A 20545-nucleotide genomic window follows, 5' to 3' on the forward strand; every position below is an offset into this window, starting at 1 on the left:
ATTTACAACACAATATTATAAAATTACACAAAATAGTTCATGCATTTACTAAAAGGAAATTGGAATATTAGTATGTCAATATGAATTTTAAAGGCAGTCCAATGAAAGACTGAATCAGTAATATATTGATGCATTTATTAAATTCAGCTGTATCAGACTTTCCAGAAGTGAGTTGTGAAGTTTCAGATGTGCATAAGTGTGTATAAATACACTGGTTACACATTTAAAGTAAGGTCTTATAGTTTAGCATTACTTAAAGCATTGACTAAGACAAACTAACAATGAGCAATATATTTTTTCAACATTTATTAACTGAAATTATTAAATGCTGTATATACACTCTTACAAATAGGTGCTTCACAATGCCATAGAATAACCTTTTTTTTGTCTAAATGGTTCCATAAAGAACCTTTAACATCTGAAGAACCTTTCTGTTTCACAAAAGGTTATTTGTGGCAAAAGAAGGTTCTTCAGATTATAAAAAGGTAAGAAAGAGATGGTTCTTTAAAGAACCTTTGACTGAATGCTTCTTCATGGACCCAAAAATGGTTCTTCTATGGCATCACTGTGAAGAGCCTTTTAAAGCACCTTTATTTTTAAGAGTGTATTGTTCATTGTTAGCTCATGTTAACTACTGTAGTTAACTATGTTAACCAGTGTATAATTCATTTGTAATAAATATCCGCACATGTGACTTAATTATTACATTAAATACAAGATTTACATGCACTGAAAGAACTATTTTCTCTCAGAAATTGCTAATAAATTTCACAAATGATTACAAAAAAATAAAAAATGGCAAGTATAGACCGAATTAGACATGAAACTTTGATGTGACTGAAATATTTTTTTCTTGTAAAACATACTCCAAAAATCTGTTTTATTTACAACTCTGAAAGTCTGAAAGAGTGTGTGTGTGTGTGTGTGTGTGTGTGTGTGTGTGTGTGTGTGTGTGTGTGTGTGTGTGTGTGTGTGTGTGTGTGTGTGTGTGTGTGTGTGTGTGTGTGATAATGTGATACAGAGTGTTTATTAGCTGAGTTATTTATCTCTCATGATTCAGCTACACACAACTAAACTACTCAAAATCATGTCTGAACTTGAAAGATTTCTTATAGCTAAAGTAATACTTTGTCTCCATCTAGTGGCAGTGTACCTTTGTGAAATGTGAGCTTGTTTAAAAGAAATTCTTGAAACCAAAATAAATATCTATAGAACACAATCACATTAGAAATCTGAAGAACCTTTCTGTTTCACAAAAGGTTCTTTGTGACTAAAGAAGGTTCTTCAGATAATAAAAAGGTATGAAAGAGATGGTTATTTAAATAACATTTGACTGAATGATTCTAATATGGCATGGCTGTGAAGAACCTTTTAAAGCACCTTTATTTTTAAGAGATTGAATGATTCAATATGTTCAGGGACAAAAAGAATAGTTGGTACATTTCACAAAACTACAGTGTACTACATAGTACTGGACATGACCACGCTGGAATTTATGGCCAGCTGCTACTGCAAAATCACTTGTATCCACTATCCAAGGCATAAGACAGAGACACAAGGAGCAAAAAAAAAAAAGGGAAAAAGTTGTTCTGATGAATTATCCAACACCCTGTTTCGTAAAACAGAACGCAATACAGACTGATTGATCACAGGCCAGCGCTGCAGGGAGAAATTCTATACTTCACGTGGGAATTGGAGGAAGGTCTGGTTTTATTATATAACCTTTTATTCTGACACTTGCTATTAAAATGAATAAATAAAATGCTATAAAAAAGTGTATGTCTGTGTCAGAATTCCAATACAGTCAGAGTATGTATCGAATATAGTGAACTTCTCAACTCTTGTGCTTTCTGTCAAACTTTAATGTCTGTGGGCAACTGTTATGTATTAGCAAATCTCCAAAAGTACATTCAGTCAGGTGTTTAATGTCTAGCATGTCGAATTCTTTCTTTTCAGACTAAAAGGTAATGTTCTATAACATTATTTTTTAAATTAAATGATGCAAATAGCAGAATGTTAAATGTTGTATCCACTTTATTTTTTTAAAAAAGTAAGCCTATGGGCGAGACTTACAGTTCATTGGCCGCTATAGGGAACGAGAAGAATAACAACGTGCAGTAAACACTGGTTTTCATAATTAAGATCAATTAAGTCAAATAACTAATATGATATTTGCAATATCAAGCAGCAAAATGAGCTGTTTTATACAGCTAAAAATAGCTGGACACGGATGAGATAGGAAGCCAGACCCAAAAAATGTATGGCTGTGCCCACTCTTACGGAAAAAAATAAGGTGGATAGATTTCTATGTATTTCTCTTTGTTTAGAATAATTACCATAACAATAAGGCTAGCATTAAAAATAGTATAAATTATTAATAATAAACAGCTATCGCTGCAGTGTCTCAGTGTCAAGGGGCAACAGAGAGGCCTGATCTTAGTAATAATGGCACCATCACTGGTAGCAAAATGGTCATAATACAGTTTAGTTTGACAGCTGTTCTACTAATAATGGTATTAACTAATTATTATTTATTTATATTACAAATTATTTTTTACTTTTTTTGTAGTAGTTTCAAAATGTATTTAGGCTACTCACCCTTTGTTGATCATGTTGTTGTTACTTTCAGTACACTGAAAGTGTGTGTTTGTCCTTCAATGTTCTTTAAAATGTCTTCTTTTGTGTTCTACAGAAAAAAGACTATCCGAATTAAATAGCTTGATGAGCTATTTATTAAACTAAGAAAATATACAAAATATATGTGCAATTAACATACAACTGTATTTGGTATAAGCTGATATAAGCTCACTAATTTTCTCGAAGTTTAAATTTCATGTACCTCAAAAAGGTTGTTGTGGAACGTGAAGGGACATTTGTTTTATATTCACTTTTATTTTGAAGTTCACTTTGGGACTTTTATTTTGGAGTTATTTTCTGTTATTGTTTGCACGTGACTCGTTGAAGAATGTGACACTTCCATCTGTAACATTCTGCAAAGAAACGTTTCACTTTACTTATTTACATTTCTCAACCATCAGACTTTGAGGATAGAAAACATTTGACAGAATAATAAATATAATATTGTTAAACTGTCAGATTAACCAGATCGTGATGATGGAGAAGATAGTAAAGGGTGAGTTATGTTAATTATGTGAAGTAATACGCATTTTAGACGTCTTTCGTTGCAGTTAATACAGATAAAATTATTCGAGCATTAAATGTGCAATGATTATTTACACTAGCAATTTTCTGTGTTTGTCTATGGCTGTGACACAAAGCATAGTAAGCGATCTAACGTTACCGATATTCAGTAAAATAAATCCATTTACTTTTAAATTAATAGTAAATTAGGTCCTTGAACAATTGGACAGAGCTGAGCTGAATAACGACACTATATTATTATAGGATAGGTAAAAATGCTGCTGACTGCACACCAAAATTCAAGACCTTTTCTAACTGCAGGTTTCGTAAACTACTAATAGTTTAAGCATTACACAATCCAGTTTGAGGTAAAATTCAAAATTTTAATATTAAAATATGTTTCATAGCAAAGACCATCAGATATGTTAGACTTAACATAAACCTAGCATGAAGTGTAAATAGTTCAAAATACATTAGATATCTTATTTGGTTTGTTAACTTCTATTAAATTGTGACATTCATTTAATGAGTCAATGTTTGTTTGTTTGTTTTTCACAGATGTTGGTGATATTCAGTCCAGACTGATTGATCACAGGCCGGTCTTGCAGGGAGAAATCAGATACTTCATCAGGGAGTTTGAGGTTATTACATATCTTTATTTTGGTAGTTGCTTTTTAAATGAATTAAGAAAACATGTATGGTTGCATTTAAATTCCTGCACTTGAGCTATTCATGAAAGTTAAATCAAGAACTTGTCAATTGTTGATTAATTGTGTTCTTTAGATATACAAGTGTGTAGTATAAATACATTCCTGGACTGACTACAGTACATCCACAATGGTGGCATTGTCCTTTGAGTCATGTTCTTTGACCTGTGATATACTGACAACAGCCAAATTTACACTAGAATTGTTTGTGTTTCCTCAGGAGAAGCGTGCTTTCAGAGAATGCCGTCTACTTGAAAATCTGAATAAGATGACGTCGGACACAAATGAACATGATCTGCCGCGGTGCACAGAGAGTATGCATGAGAAACTATGTGACGCTCTCACACGACGTAAGTCTCTTCATTTACAGTAAAGAGTGTGATGAAGTGTCAACATGAAGAGGAAAGAAACGCATGTTTAATAAATATTGTGTAATGTTTAAAAAAATGGTGTAATATAAAAAAGTCTGCTTTAATGTGTTGAATTGAATTGTTTTCATTTTCACCCAAAAAATTAAATTTGCTAAAAATGTACTTACTCTCAGGCCATGCAAGATGTAGATTTGTTTGTTTCTTCATTGAAACATATTTAGCATTACATCACTTTCTTCCCAATGAATCATTTGCAGTGAATGCATGGCTCCAGACAATTAATTAACGTCTTGTGAAATGAAAAGCTGCATGTTTGTAATAATAATAAATTTAAACCGTAAATTCTGGCCACAAAAATGCTTCCTCCAGTGAAAGCTCCTCTTTTATCAAAATACACTACTAGTCACAAGTTAGTTTTTAATGTTTTAAAGAAGTCTCTTCTGCTCACCAAGCCTGCATTTACTTGATCCAAAGTACAGCAAAAACAGTAAAAGTTTGAAAGTGATGTAATGCATTGTTTTCCCAAATCTGTGACGAAAAAACTCATTTGTAACCCTGGACCACAAAACCAGTTATATGGGTCAATTTTTTTTTATTGCGATCAAGATGCAACTGTTTGAAAATCTGGAATCTCAGGGTGCAAAAAAAAAAATCTAAATATTGAGAAAACTGCCTTAAAAGTTGTCCAAATGAAGTTCTTAGCAATGCATATTACTAATCAAAAATTATTATTTTTTTATCAAAAAAGTTTTGATATATTTACGGTAGGAAATTTACAAAATATCTTCATGGAACATGATCTTTACTTATATATCCTAATGATTTTTGGCATCAAAAGAAAAATCTAAAATTTTGACCCATACAATGTATTTTTGGCTATTACTACAAATATACCCATGTTTTTTATTATCAGGCATGTTGATATTTCTGATCACATTTTTACAATTCCAAACCACTTCAATCTTAATAGTGTAACTACTATTAATTTTGTATTTAATCATTTAGTGATATATAATTGAAGGCTGGAAGTGGAAAAAATATTCAGGTGTGCATAATTATTAGGCAGGTTTTCTTTTACAGATAAAATGAGCAGAAAAAGAGATTGAAAAGACTGAAAAGTCAAAAATTATTTAATGCCTAAATATACAAAACTAATGCAATACAGAAATTGCAAAGTTAAGGGATGACCACTGGATTAGCATGAAACTGCAACCTATCTGTAGTCTACAGAAGTACGAGGTTACAGGTTTTAACAGACGCTAGGACACATTTCTCAATACTTAGGTCACTTTTGCAAAACTCTTCACACAATTCTCCTAACCGACTTTCAGCTTGGCAAAGCAGTTCATTTCACATTCAAAATGCACTACAACTACCAAAACACTTTATTCAGGTCTCAAATAAGCTCATTCTTCCAGAACACTAGCAAAGGTTGACAGCCGACAAACACACTTTGTCACCCACAAAACAATGACCTAAAAAACACTAACAACATGTAGCATTACACAGTGTTTTCTTGTGTAAAACAAGGACACATCTCTGTTTATAATTGCAATATATATTGTTTATAACTGCAATATATGTTACTGGAATGAATCAGACATGATGCAGAATTCGTCAATATTTTATGTTGTTTATTTTTTTTTATTTTTTTTGCACTAAGTAATTCCAAAATACAAGAATTTGTATACACACCATCCACTGATACAGATACAATAGTAATGCTAATCTATGCATTTTTAGATTTGAAATATGTTTCAATAAAATATTGCTGTTGAATTTTGCTGTCTTATTCAGTTTTGCATTATGTTATTGTTTTGAACATAAGTTTAACAGTATTGAAAACAGTATGTAAGCACGTGCAAAATGTCCTGTACGTAAAAAGATTTTTGGCAGTTGTTGTGTCTGAGTGAGAAAAGAATTCATGAAATTTGAGAGATGTAGTCATTGAATGCATTTTGTGCCAAAACAATGATTATTGATCCTCAGTTTAGCCCACATAGACTTCTGTTGTGCTCACTGTGTGAAGAGTTTTGCAAAAGTGACCTAAGTATTGAGAAATGTGTCCTAGCGTCTGTAAAAAACTGTGATAAGAATAGCATGCTGAAGTGTTGTGGAATACATGAAGACTGATTTTATTTTTTTAATAGTCTTTATAGACTCGTGAAAGATCAGCATCACATCCTCTTGTACCATGTTTGGAAAATGTATCTTAATTGTTTTAGTCCATCTCCTATCCTGAAAATTCAGTTTTGCAGAGATAGACTAAAAAATGAACTTACTGCCAGATTCTGAAAGATACGTTTTCTAAACGTGGTACAAGAGGATGTGATGCTTGTCTTCCAAGGGTCTATAAAGACTATAAAAAAATAAAATCAGACTTCATGTATTCCACAACACTTCAGCATGCTGTTCTTTATAAAATAAATTACTGAAAAATGAGAGTCACTTTCAACTTATATGTCTATAAAGCCTATAAAAAATCTGTCTTTGTGTATTCCACTACACTTCAGCATGCTATTCTTATTAAATGAGGGTAATTTTTTGGATTTTTTACCCAAGCAAAGTCTCAGAGAATCTGACACCTTGCAGTCCTGGAGTGGCGCTGGAGACTAAATGGTTCCTGGTGGTTTCACACCTAATTATTCACCTTAATTCTTAATTCTTTTGCAGTTAACTTGCGTCCTTTCTTCTCCACTTGTTTTTTCTGACCATGCTGACCCAATGAGCATTTTGCTGTCCAATGGTCATGCCTTAACTTTGCAATTTTCGTATTGCATTAGTTTTGAATATTTCTAGATATGCATTTAGTAATTTTTGACTTTTCGGTCTGAGTTAAATCTCTTTTTTTGGCTCATTTTATCTGTAAAAGAAAATCTGCCTAATAATTATGCACACCTGAATATAATAAGCTTTTAACTTCCAGCCTTTATGGACAATTATATATCACATATAAATGATTATACAAAATTAATAGTAGCTATTAAAATTGATGTGATGTGGAATTGAATGTGCTTGAAAAAAAAAAATGATCAAAATATCAACTTGCCTAATAATTATGTACTCACTGTATTTAAGAAATGTTATTTTGGCATTCAATTTTTACATCAGTGATATTTGCTGACGCTGACAGTCAGTTCCGTGAGAATGTTTGTTTGTTTTTTGGTCTGTATTTATTTATTTATCTATTTAGTTAGTTAAATGTTCTAAAATAAAGGTTAGTGTATTAATGGGAATATTGTATTTGCTTTTCTATTTGTAGTTGAAGCAGCAAATCATATGGCACAGAGGATCCAGCAGAGGGAGCTAGAGGCTGAACAGGTACATTTGGAGAAAATAATTTCAACATTATATAGAGCAGGAGCCAGCCTTTACAGAAAAGTAGAACTCCTGGAACAGGATTGGGCACCCCTGATATAGAGCGGCTGTGTTCAGAATACTGTAGCATGCCAACATACTAATTCTACAGTATGTAAATTTTCTGTATGCTTGAAATACTTGGATTACCTACCTTTAATAAAATGTGCACTGTAGAACAGAGCACACAGCAGTACACAATACTGTACACTGTGCTTGCTTGATCTTCAATTTTTATGCTTGACTCCTTATTTTACATGTAATACATTTTAACAGAAAAAAATGTAATGTAATTTTGCAATTAATACATTAAATGCACTGTATTTGTAAAACATTTATCAGTTTACACTTACACCATTCTTACCAGCAAGCATGGCATTTCAATTGCTTTGAAACAATGAAACACACATATTATAAAGCAACTGGTTCAATTCTGTTTTCTGTTTAACTTTGTTTTTCTGATCACTAACTGTAATTGGCTTTTATTAATAGTACATTAGCATTTTAAATACTAATCTGGAGTAAAACAGCATAAACAATCACACTATAAAATAATGCTTAACTCAACACATTTTAGATAATTACATAAAGTAAAAGCAAAGAAATATAGTTTAAAGTAAGATTTTTTTTGTGTAGATCACAAATAAAACAAATCTACTTGCTGAATTAAACAGTATGAAGAGGTCTTGAAAATAGTTTTGAAAATAGTTTGAACATTTTTTGCTTTAGACTCTGAAGCATACTGTTTCACTAACTATTTTCAAAAATGCACGCCTTGTCATTTGTGTAGTATGCAGTAGGTAGTAGACCATAGCCATTGTGTACTAAACACTTTTTTAGCATTTTATTAGTCAAGTTGCAAAAAATTCTTATGAAAGCTAATGATAAGTAATTGATATATTGTATGTTGATGTGTGTGTACTCAGAACACACATCTGCAGGTATGTGCAGAGAGGCGGAAGCAGGACTGGGAGGAGTTTCAGAAGGAGCAGTCTCGTCTGAAGGAGGAGGTGGATGAGGAGCATGTTAAAGCTGTGGGCCGACTCAGTGCTCAATACAATGACATGAAAAAAGACCTGGCCAAATACAGCAGCTTCTGAAACTCTATAAAATATTAATGAATGTGTTTTACTTACAACATATCAGTGTAGTGTAGTTTCCTTTTTCCATTTTGTTGATGTTGTCAGTGATGACATTAAAAGAAATGTTTTATACAAAATTAAAATTCTGTCATCGCTTAACAAGTTGCATGTTATTGCAACCCCTCGTTAAAAAAATTATTATATATATACTGTATATATATATATATAAAATAACAAAATAAGAGGGATCATACCAAATGCATGCTATTTTTTATTTAGTACTGATCTGGCTAAGATATTTCACCAAAAAATATGTTTACATATAGTCCACAAGAGAAAATTATAGTTAAATTTATAAAAAAATTACCCCATTCAAAATTTTACATGATCCTTAATACTGTGTTGTTACCTGAATGATCCACATGTGTTTTTTTTTTTTTTTTTTGTGATAGTTGTTCACAAAAATAAAAATTGTTTGTCCTGAACAGTTAAACTGCCTGCTGTTCTTCAGAAAAAATCCTTCAGGTCCCACAAATTCTTTAGTTTCTCATCATTTTTGTGTATTTGAACTCTTTTTAACAATGACTGTATGATTTTGAGATCCATCTTTTCACACTGAGAATAGTGTGTGTGTGTACTCAGAACACACATCATTTTTTGTGTATTTGAACCATTTTTGTGTATTTTGAACCGTAGGTATCTTCTGTAGCTTCTGGAGGGCAGAACTAAATGAAAAATATATATATATGATATTTAAGCAAAATAAGAAAAAATTACACATCTTCATTCTTTTCAAAAGTTTACACCCCTGGCTCTTGATTCTTTGTTTTTCTATCTGCATCAGAGCATTAGAGAATGTTTGAACCTTCTGTAAGTTGCATATAAGTCCCTCAGTTTTCCTTAGTGTGAAAAGATTGATCTCAAAATCATACAGTCATTGTTGGAAAGGGTTGAAAAAAATACACAAAAATGCTGAAAAAACAAAGAATTTGTGGGACCTGAAAGATTTTTCTGAAGAACCGCAGGCTGTTAACTGTTCAGGACAAACAAGGGACTCGTGAACAACTATCACTAAACAAAAAACACAATAAAAAAAAACAACAGCATGCATTTTGTATGACCCCTCTTATTTTGGTAAAATAATTAACATTTTGTAGATTCTGCCATGTATGTATGTAAACTTTTGACATTAACTGTATTTCTCGGTGGCCTTGTTCATTTTTGCAGCAACATGGAACTTTTGCACTATTGATACTATTGTCCTATTTAATACTGTAAAGTTGCTTTGACACAACCCATAGTGTTAAAAGAGCTGTATAAATAAAGGTGATTAATTGATTGAGAAAAGCTGAAGGTTTATCAAATATTATATTTACATTTAATATATTTATGCATTAGTAAGTACGAAGAGTTCAAGCCTGTAACATCTAATTCAGAGTCTTTCGATATGCCTTTATTCATGAGCTTTCAATCTTTGTAAAAACATCCATTGTGGCACACATGTGCCTCTCACATCCTTTAAGTTCACATCTAGTCATAGTCATTTACACAACTAAATACCCTCTTATATGACAGTTTTTTTCCTACATGTGTTTGTACTGTATGTATAAAATCTCTTGCATTAAACATGTCTGAATGTGTTTAAGGCCATCTGTTCACCTGCTTTAGACTGAAAGCGATCTTGGCCAAAAATCTGTCCTCTCTCCTCACATGTCCCTGTGTTTTCCACACAATAGTAAAAGGTCAGAAAGCACATTCACTGAATCTGAGCTGCCTCTGACACGGGTGGAGCGATTGGACTGTCAGTTCTTCACATGCTATGTCCTGAGCATTTACACACTGCTAATGTAACCACAACAAGTCTGTTTACCATTAGTCAAGGTGTTTCTCTGTGTGGATGCATCAGTGGAAGGTATTATTTCAGATATTTCTTAGAGATGCTGTTGGTCATGGTGTGGCTTTTCCAGCTTCTTTCATGTAAAGTTATGACTAAACATAGCTGTCAATGGGTCGTAAGTAGATCCTACCAAAAGGTATGAATTAACCACCAATTCGCCAAAATTTACATATAGCAGATTATATATTGCCATGAGATTGTGTTTAGTGTTTGCTATGTTACTAAATTGCTTATACTTAGGGTTAATGATTTTCCAAGTCATAACTAGATAGAACAATCTGGATTAAAATTTTTGTACATTCGAATTTTAGATGTGAGTTGAAAACGACTAGAACCACTGACATTATGTGTAAAAATGTTCACTTTGGGGTGTTTATTCATTGAAGACAAAAAACTTCTCAATGACTTACAGTACAGACCAAAAGTTTGGACACACCTTCTCATTCAGGTGTGTCCAAACTTTTGGTCTGTGCTGTAGATATGAATTCAACTGAAAAAACTTGTGAAAAAATATCTTTCAGGTGGTCAAATACCAAATAGCAAACTGGATTTTCCAAATGATGGGCAAAAATCTTACACTAAACCATGTGAAATTATCCATGTTATCCCCATGAATTAAAGTTAGAAATGTGGGTCTTTTATAAAGTGAATTTTACATAAAAAAGCAGTTTTTGTATAAAAACCCATTTAAAAATATTCAATTATTAATATTATATATATTTAAAAAATATCACTAACCCACTGAAAACTGCACAAATGTAGAGTAAAAACTTTAATAAACAGAAAAATATACAGTACAGACCAAAAATTTGGACACACCTTCTCATTCATTTGAATGAGAAGGTGTGTCCAAACTTTTGGTCTGTACTGTACATTGTAGGAGTGACCCAAGTCATATCTAGAGACCAGAATATTGTTTTGGACTTTAAGGTGAATATATTTTGACTTGAGCCAGTAAGCAAAAATTTGTTTTAGTTTGTGTATTTATGTATTTATTTACTTACACTACCATTTAAAAGTTTTTGAACCTTCTATAATAGTTGCAAATTATTTTCTTAGTTGTCCTAAGTGTGAAAAGATGGATCTCAAAATCATACAGTCAGTGCTGGAAAGGGTTCAAATACACAAAAATTCTGAAAAACCAAAGAATTTGTGGGACCTGAGTGATGTTTCTGAAGAACATTGGGCAGTTTAACTGTTCAGGACAAACAAGGGACTCATGAACAATCACTAAATGAAAAAGAAGTTTCTTCTGCTCACCAAGCCTGCATTTATTTAATCCAAAGTACAGCAAAAACAGTAAAATTTTGAAATGTTTGTACTACTTAAAATAACTGTTTTCTATTTGAATGCATTTTAAAATGTAATTTATTCCTGTGATTTCAAAGCTGAATTTTTAGCATCATTACTTCAGACACATAATCCTTCAGAATTCATTATAATATTCTGATTTGCTGCTCAAAAAAACATTTATTATGTTGAAAACAGCTGAGTAGTATTTGTTTCAGGATCCTTTGATGAATAGAAAGTTCAGAAGAGCCACATTTATCTGAAATACAAATCTTTTGTAACATTATAAATGTATTTGTTATCACTTTTGATTAATTTAAAGCATCCTTGCTAAATAAAAGTATTAATTTATATAATTTAATTGTAAAACATTATACTGATTCCAATGCATTTTGAATGCATATAATGCCACAAAAGCTTTTTATTCCACGTAAATGCTGATATTTGGATCTTTCTATTCATATATTTAACTGTTTTAAATATTGATAATAATAATTAAATAAAAACAGCAACTTGAACAGCAAATCAGCTTATTTGAATGATTTCTGAAGGATCGTGTGACACTGAAGACTGGAATAATGACACTGAAAATTTAGCTTTCATCACAGGAATAAATTACATTTTAAAATATATTCAAATAAAAAGCAGCTATTTTAAATAGTATAAATATTTCACTATATTACTGCTCTTACTGTATTTTGGATCAAATAAATACAGGCTTGGTGAGCAGAAGAGACTTCTTAAAAAAAAGATATATAAATAAAGGTGTATAAAGGATCAAGAATGTCTATATATTAATATACTGTTCAATGTTAGGAAACAGAATACATTTTAACAAACGACTATTTTGAGGAAGAAAATATTGCTGGTTCCAGTCGAGTTTTGTCTTGTTTGTTGTTGTTTTTTTTTTTTTTTTTTTTTTGCAGTAACAACTTTTCCCCCCTTAAGGAATAGTCTTATTAGTTACATTATTGTATTTAGTGTTACTAAAGCAGCTGAACCGTACTTGGAATACGTCAGTCTCTGGCTTTGTCATTCTTCATATCCGAGGTTTCTTTTAGACCAGGGCTATAGTGTTCCCATTGGCATTTACACGTTGAGTGTGAGAGATTTGCAGAGGCAGATATTTTGAGGTTGTCTCCTCCGTGGCAAATCCGAGTCAGTCATTGGCAGCTAATGAGGAGTGACACCGCGGAAACATGGACCTGCCTCGCCAACAAGGCACCTTTCATCTGTGCTGTTTGCTTTTGCAGCTCTGCTTGAGAAAAGAAAATAGACAGAAAATCGTGTAAAGGTCAAATTAAAAAAATCGGTGGATGAATAAATCCCAAGAGTGTGATTATAGCTCTTTTAGCTATTTAATATTTCTGACAGCCAATTTAAACATCTCTATGGAAATTATGTTATTGTAAAGCAACTGTATTCTACGACATTGCTATACAGCTATATGTGATGAAATGCATGCATTATTGATGCATTATAAATTCCTGCTTTACATGTTTGTTTGTTTCACCCCACAAGGAAATATACATGCAAAAGTTGTTGTTTTTATTGTTGTTGTTTTTTGTTTTTACTTAAAGTTGCCATTGAATTTCATTTTGAGTGAACTATTCTTTTAATTTTAGGCTCTGGTTGTAAAACAAAATGTTAACCTTTCCTAGTTATTTGAGAAAACAACAAGCGGTTACACTTTATTTTAAAGTAATGTTGTACAGTGTTATTGCATCAATAGGTACTGAGTAATGTTAATTATTATATGTACAGTGATGTGAAAAAGTGTTGGCCCCCTTCCTGATTTTTTTTTTTTTTTTGCATGTTTGTCACACTTTAATGTTTCATATCAAATTTAAATGTTAATCAAAGATAACACAAGTAAACACAACATGCAGTTTTTGAATGAAGTTTTTTAATTATGAAGGGAAAACAAAATCCAAACTCACATGGCCCTGTGTGAAAAAGTCTTTGCCCCCTAAACCTTATAACTGGTTGGGCCACCCTTAGCAGCAACAACTGCAATCAAGCATTTACGATAACTTGCAATGAGTCTGTTACAGCGCTGTGCAGGAATCTTGGCCCACTCATCTTGGCAGAATTGCAATTCAGCCACACTGGAGGGTTTTCGAGCATAAACCGCCTTTTTAAGGTTTTCGAGCATAAACCGCCTTTTTAAGGTCATGTCACAGCATCTCAATAGGATTCAGGTCAGGACTTTGACTAGGCCACTCCAAAGTCTTCATTTTGTTTTTCTTCAGCCATTCAGAGGTGGATTCGCTGGTGTGTTTTGGATCATTGTCCTGCTGCAGAACCCAAGTTCGCTTCAGCTTGAGGTCACAAACAGATGACCGGACATTGTCCTTCAGGATTTTTTGGTAGACAGCAGAATTCATGGTTCCATTTATCATCCAGGTCCAGAAGCAGCAAAACAGCCCCAGACCATCACACTACCACCACCATATTTTACTGTTGGTATGATGTTCTTTTTCTGAAATGCTGTGTTATTTTACGCCAGATGTAATGGGACACACACCTTCCAAAAAGTTCAGCTTTTGTCTCATCAGTCCACAGAGTATTTTCCCAAAAGTCTTGGGGATCATCAAGATTTGTTCTGGCAAAACTGAGACGAGCCTTTATGTTCTTTTTGCTTTTTCGTCTTGGAACTCTGCCATGCAGGCCATTTTTGCCCAGTCTCTTTCTTATGGTGGAGTCATGAACACTGACCTTAACCCTTTAGCACGTACGATCACACCCTTGTGATTTGTCTTGGCTGGTCCCTGAAGCGTACGATCACACCAGTGTGATTCGAACGTTCGCCGCATCACGTCATCAGCTGCTGAATTCAAATCGGTTTTTGCCGCTTTGGCTGGTGCTGAGCCAGATCGGACGCGCTGAGTGCTTGTCATATTATCACAACTATTTAGTGTTTTCAACCATAATGCTTATTTTAGGTTTCAGACATTTAAATACACATACATACTAACAAAACCATACATTTATAGTTTGTAAAATACACACTGATGTCTATGGAAGCGGCAATAATGATCCTACAAATATATTCTGACAACATATTTTATTGATATCATATACAGATTATGTAGGTAACTATAAAGTTCACTTTCCTCTTCTCCCAGCTCACCAGAGACTTACTTTAATGTCTTTCGGGAGGAGAGGATGAATTTGCGTGTTGTAAATCCCACAGCTCGGATTCAGCGCGAACAAACATGGCGGCGCCCATCACCTGGTATAGATCAACTAACGCGGTCATTATAAAAGTGTTTGAATTTTAAATACATTTACTTGCACATATTTCGAAATCGGAATATCAGATATTTCATAATATAGTGTATATATTAGTGTATATATAGCATGCTTGTGAATATTAATAATAAAAAAGGACAAACAAAATAAAAGCGATCCATGTGTCTAAAGGGGGTTGCACACCGAACGCGAAGTGCCACGTCTTTAAAATTCGAATACATAGTTTTCTATGAGCATACGCACACCGGCGGCGCCATTCGGCGTCTGTCCGCGGCGCCCAGCTACGACTCAGGAAGCTGTTCAAATTTCTGCCGCACCACAGAGCGCCATCTGCATAGTTTTATATTAAATAACCTCATATTTGTCTCAAATCGTCCTATTAGATAGAAAAAACAAGATACCACTGCTGCAAAATACTACTTACATTAGGTTTACAGCTTGAAAAAAATGTAAACCTAAATAATTCATTCATATTTTATTTTCTCAATACATTATTTCATACACAAAATCTAAAGTCCTATGTAACATTTGCCTGTCGTAATTACATTCACTGTCTTTGACTGCCACCTACTGGATTTACAAGGTCACAACCGTCACTTGCAGTTCAAAACTTCACTGAAAAATGAGTTGACGCGTATAGAATGTGCGCGTCCGGTGTGCGATACCTCCAGCTGTCCTTGGCGCGACGCGACGTTGCGCTGCGCTGCGTTTCTCGTCCGGTGTGCGACCCCCTTTACAGTGCTATTTTGGCTGCCGTGTGTCACATGACACGTCGCCATGGAAACAGTAATGCGAAACATTCTAAAATAACGGTCGCCTAAAAAAAACTCACTCTTTGGGGTTAGATAGAATATTTTAAACTCACGTGTGAAAAGGTTAACTGAGGCAAGAGAGGCTTGCAGTTCTTTAGATGTTGTTGTGGGGTCTTTTGTGACCTCTTGGATGAGTCGTCGCTGCGCTCTTGGGCTAATTTTGGTCGGCCAGCCACTCCTGGGAAGGTTCACCACTGTTCCATGTTTTCATCATTTGTGGACAATGGCTCTCACTGTGGTTCGCTGGAGTACCAAAGCTTTAGAAATGGCTTTATAACCTTTTCCAGACTGATAGATCTCAATTACTTTCTTTCTTATTTGTTCCTGAATTTATTTGGATCTCAACATGATCTTTTGGTCTACTTCACTTGTCAGGCAGGTCCTATTTAAGTGATTTCTTGATTGCGAACAGGTGTGGTCCCTTCATAAAAAAAACCCTTCATTTAAAAACTGCATGTTGTGTTTACTTGTGTTATCTTTGATTAATATTTAAATTTGTTTGATGTTCTGAAACATTAAAAAGTGACACACATGCAAAAAAAGTGGGCCAACACTTTTTCACACCACTGTATATATTACTATTTTGTCAAAGTTAGGGTTAGAGTTTGGTTTACGGTAAGTTGTTTGTAATTTGCATAATTAACTTTTATTATTATATTACATAAGTGTAACAGCAGCATGTTAAAATAAAGAGTTGCAAGCTAGTCAATATGCTGTTTGAGTTCTACACAGGCTATTGGAGAGCCAAAATAACAGGGGTCAACATACATCAGCATTGTGCGTCAATGTTAGGATTGATGTTGTTCGGAACAAAGGCTCTATCGCCTCTGCACGTTGACCCGGGAGGAAACCTCCCTCCTTTTCAGTGGCTCGCACAGGAAGCAGCATTTGAAGCAATCATTTCCTCTCTGCCCTGCTCAAGACAGATCATCTGTCCAAGAAGATGAGCGTGAAGTAGTTCGGAGCGCAACCGCTGGAGTTTATCAGAGCATGCCCCGCCGCACCAGCGGCACAGGAACACAAGCTTGTTTTTTGTCTACTCTCTATCAGTTTCTCAGAGTCCTTCCTGTTTTTGAGGCAGCGTGGTGATCCCGGCTGGCGAGCTGAGCTCCCTGCCAACATAAATTGTGTGGGGAAAGGCATTGAGAACTTTGCAGACAGAAGAGACTGTGGAGACACAGTCGAGGAAATGTCTGATCACAGGAAGATGAACATTCATCCAAACAAAGGGATATCCATATACAGATACTAAGTGGATGGGTACATGTTGACTGGTCATTCACTTACGCAACCTGTGACCCCTTAACCGCACTGACCTACTGTCATACCCAGTATCGCCTCAGAGGAACGCAATAAATAGATTAGTGTTGGCAAGAATTAAGTAAAATTAAGTTCAAATTAATATAGAGCTGCCTATGTTTTAACACAAAAACCCACCTATATTTATATTATTTTAGTTTTACATTTGGAAAATTCTGAATTATAATAAAATGCAGCATAACAATACATTTATTTACTTAGGGAAATAGATAAATAGATGTTAATTATTTGACCAAAATAATAGGGATCATACAAAATGCATGTTATTTTTTTATTTAGTACTGACCTGAATAAGATTTTTGACATAAAAGACGTTTGCATATAGTCCACAAGAAAAAATAATAGAAGAATTTATAAAAATGATCCTGTTCAAAAGTTTACATACACTTGATTCTTAATATTCTGTTGTTACCTGATTTTTTGTTTTGTTTTTTGTTTTTTTGTTTATAGTGATAGATGTTCATGAGTTCTTTCAGGTCCCACAAATTCTTTGGTATTTCAGCATTTTTGTGTATTTGAATACTTTCCAACAATGACTGTATGATTTTGGGATCCATCTTTTCACACTGAGGACAACTGAGGGACTCATATGCAACTATTATATAAGGTTCAAATGCTCACTGATGCTCCAAAAGGAAAAGCGATGCATTGAGAACCAGGGGTGTAAACTTTTGAACAGAATGTAGATGTGTATATTTTTCCTATTTTGCCTAAATATTATATATATTTTTTCATTTAGTACTACCCTTCAGAAGCTACAGAAGATACTTACATGTTTCACAGAAGTCAAAATCAATTAAATTTACCCTGATCTTCAAATTCTAAAAGTTTTCTTCTGAAGCATTGGTGAGCTTTTGAACCCTCTGTAATAGTTGAATATGAGTTCTTCATTTGTTCTCAGTGTGAAAAGATGAATCTCAAAATCATACAGTCATTGTTCGAAAGGGTTAAAATACAAAAATGCTGAAAAACCAAAGAATTTGTGGGACCTGGGGTGTAAACTTTTGAACAGAATGAAGACCCTGCAAAAAAGAAAAACAGCTAAAACCAGCCTGGTCAGGCTGGGAAAGTGGCTAAAAACCCCTCTAAAACCAGCCTTTCTGACCAGCTAAAACCAGCCTGGTTGACCAGCTAAAACCAGCCTAAACTATCAATTAGCTATCAATTAGTTGTTGTTTTTTTCAGCAGGGGATGTGTACTTTTGTTATTTTGCCTAAATATCATATTTCTTTTATTTAGCGCTGCCCTTCAGAAGCTACAGAAGATACTTACATGTTTTCCAGAAGACAAACTCAATTAAAGTTACCCTGATCTTTACATTCAAAAAGATTTCACCCCCCAGAACTTAATGCATCATGTTTCCTTCTGAAGCAGCCATGAGCATTTGAACCTTTTGTAATAGTTGCATATGAGTACCTCGGTTGTCCTCAGTGTGAAAAGATGGATCTTAAAATCATACAGTCCTTTTTGGAAAGGGATCAAATACATAAAAATGCTGAGAAAAAAAAAAAAAAAAAAAAAAAAACTAAGAATTTGTGGGACCTGAAGGATTTTTCTGAAGAACAGTGGGCAACTGTTCAAGACAAACAAGGGACTCATGAAAAACCATCACCAAACACACACACACACACACACACACACACACACACACACACACACACACACAGCCGTGGATCATTCAGGTAACAACACAGTATTAAGAATCAAGTGTATGTAAACATTTGAACAGGGTAATTTTTATAAATTCAACTATTATTTACTCGTCTTTTATGTGAAATATCTTATTCATGTAAACTTTTGACCTCAGCTGTAGATAGACAGATAAGGGAACATTTTACATGCTGACTTGCTTAGCTCTCCCTCTTTGAAGGTCCATCCAGAAGGGGCTGCTATGGATCATCATGCAAGTCTAAAATCACACAGTCTGGCCCAATAAACCTACTTGTGTTCAATTGGCTCTGAACGCTTAAAAGGGCCCTTGGCACTGCTTAGTGTGCGCTATTAACTTCCTAAATTAAAAAGTGCACTCATTGTCTGTGAGAAAAGTCACCAGGACAGGGGAAAAGAAACTGAAAAGGGGGAAAAGCATTTTTAAGTGTTATTGTTCCTGCAGTAGAGAGGGTATTAATTTTAAGAGGCTATTCATTATAAGGTATTTGAGCTTGCCATTCACTCTCCCATTGTGTCTCTCTATAGCAATAGCAATTATGAGCCTCTCCAAATGAAAACAGCAGTGAGAGGAGGCCTGCGACCAGCTTAATAACTCAGCATTACTGCACCGCAGGGTTCTTGAGTGCTCAGTAAAACAGGTGCTGAAATAAATTCTTTGGCAGTGGCAAATGTTCACCTTGAGAGCAAGTGAAAGAGATGAGAGATCTTGCAGGGGATACCCAGGCTGTCAAGGAAATTAAGGCCAACATTAAATCAAAAATTAACTTTTTTTTTTTAAGATTATAAAAGTAAAATCGGTTGTCAACTGCATTTCTTGCTGACTTTCGCAAATGTACACTCTGTAGTAGGGGTGGGCGGTACACCGGTGTCATAGTCAGCACCGGTGTGAGATTGCGCCACGACATGGATTTTCTAATACCGTCAATCAATTATGTGCTTTGAACAGCTGCATTTACATCAATAATAGCTAATTCTAAATAATAAGGCATTACATTTTCTTCAAACGTTCAGTTGTGGTCTGAATACCTGTCCTTATACTAAATATCTTGTTGTAAATAAAAAAGTAAAACATATTCGTATCAGCTTTGCACGTGGTAGGTAAAAGGGGAGTGGCCATTAAACGACTGGTGAAACATCGTGAAGAAATGTCGGGCCTGTAGCCTGCCTATAAGCCTATACCAGGGGCGGAGTGGCAATCGGGACGACCGGGACTTTTCCCGGTCGGCCGGCCGAAGGATTTATACAGCGGATCACAAATTGAGCGGGCGCAAGGCGAACTAATATTGTATATAATTTTCGCACTTTCAATATGCAGGGTATAGAAAGCGCTTTTAAATGAGAACTTGCGCTGTTTACTTTTACTTTCGATTTTGCGATAACGCACATTCTCTGTGTAAAGGGAGCAGCACAATAGATACTTGTCAGTGAGTACAAGATTGCAGCAAATCCTCCAGTCTATTTTTGTCATCTCTCTTTACTTTCGACCTGTGATCATTCAAATCTAAAGGTCATTGTACACCGAGTCCGATTTTCGTATGCGTTTTTTTTTTTTTTTTTTTTTTCTCATATTCGCCATCCTTCTCAAAATGCTTATTATGGATGCGAAAATGCAGAAAATCAAACACGATCCAAATTTTCTTTT

General features: G+C 34.3%; 1 protein-coding gene across 1 annotated transcript; it reads left to right on the forward strand.

Moving 5' to 3' along the window:
• The first annotated feature begins 2963 nt into the window (after positions 1-2963).
• On the forward strand, positions 2964-10005 carry bloc1s5 (biogenesis of lysosomal organelles complex-1, subunit 5, muted). Its single transcript, XM_073831018.1, has 5 exons — positions 2964-3133; positions 3700-3782; positions 4069-4198; positions 7482-7540; positions 8503-10005. Exons 1-5 carry the CDS (start codon positions 3112-3114, stop codon positions 8674-8676), a joined length of 468 nt encoding a protein of 155 aa, XP_073687119.1. The 5' UTR covers positions 2964-3111; the 3' UTR covers positions 8677-10005.
• The last annotated feature ends 10540 nt before the right edge of the window (positions 10006-20545 follow it).

This window comes from Garra rufa, chromosome 24, assembly GCF_049309525.1.
Source record: "Garra rufa chromosome 24, GarRuf1.0, whole genome shotgun sequence".
Lineage (NCBI taxonomy): Eukaryota > Metazoa > Chordata > Actinopteri > Cypriniformes > Cyprinidae > Garra > Garra rufa.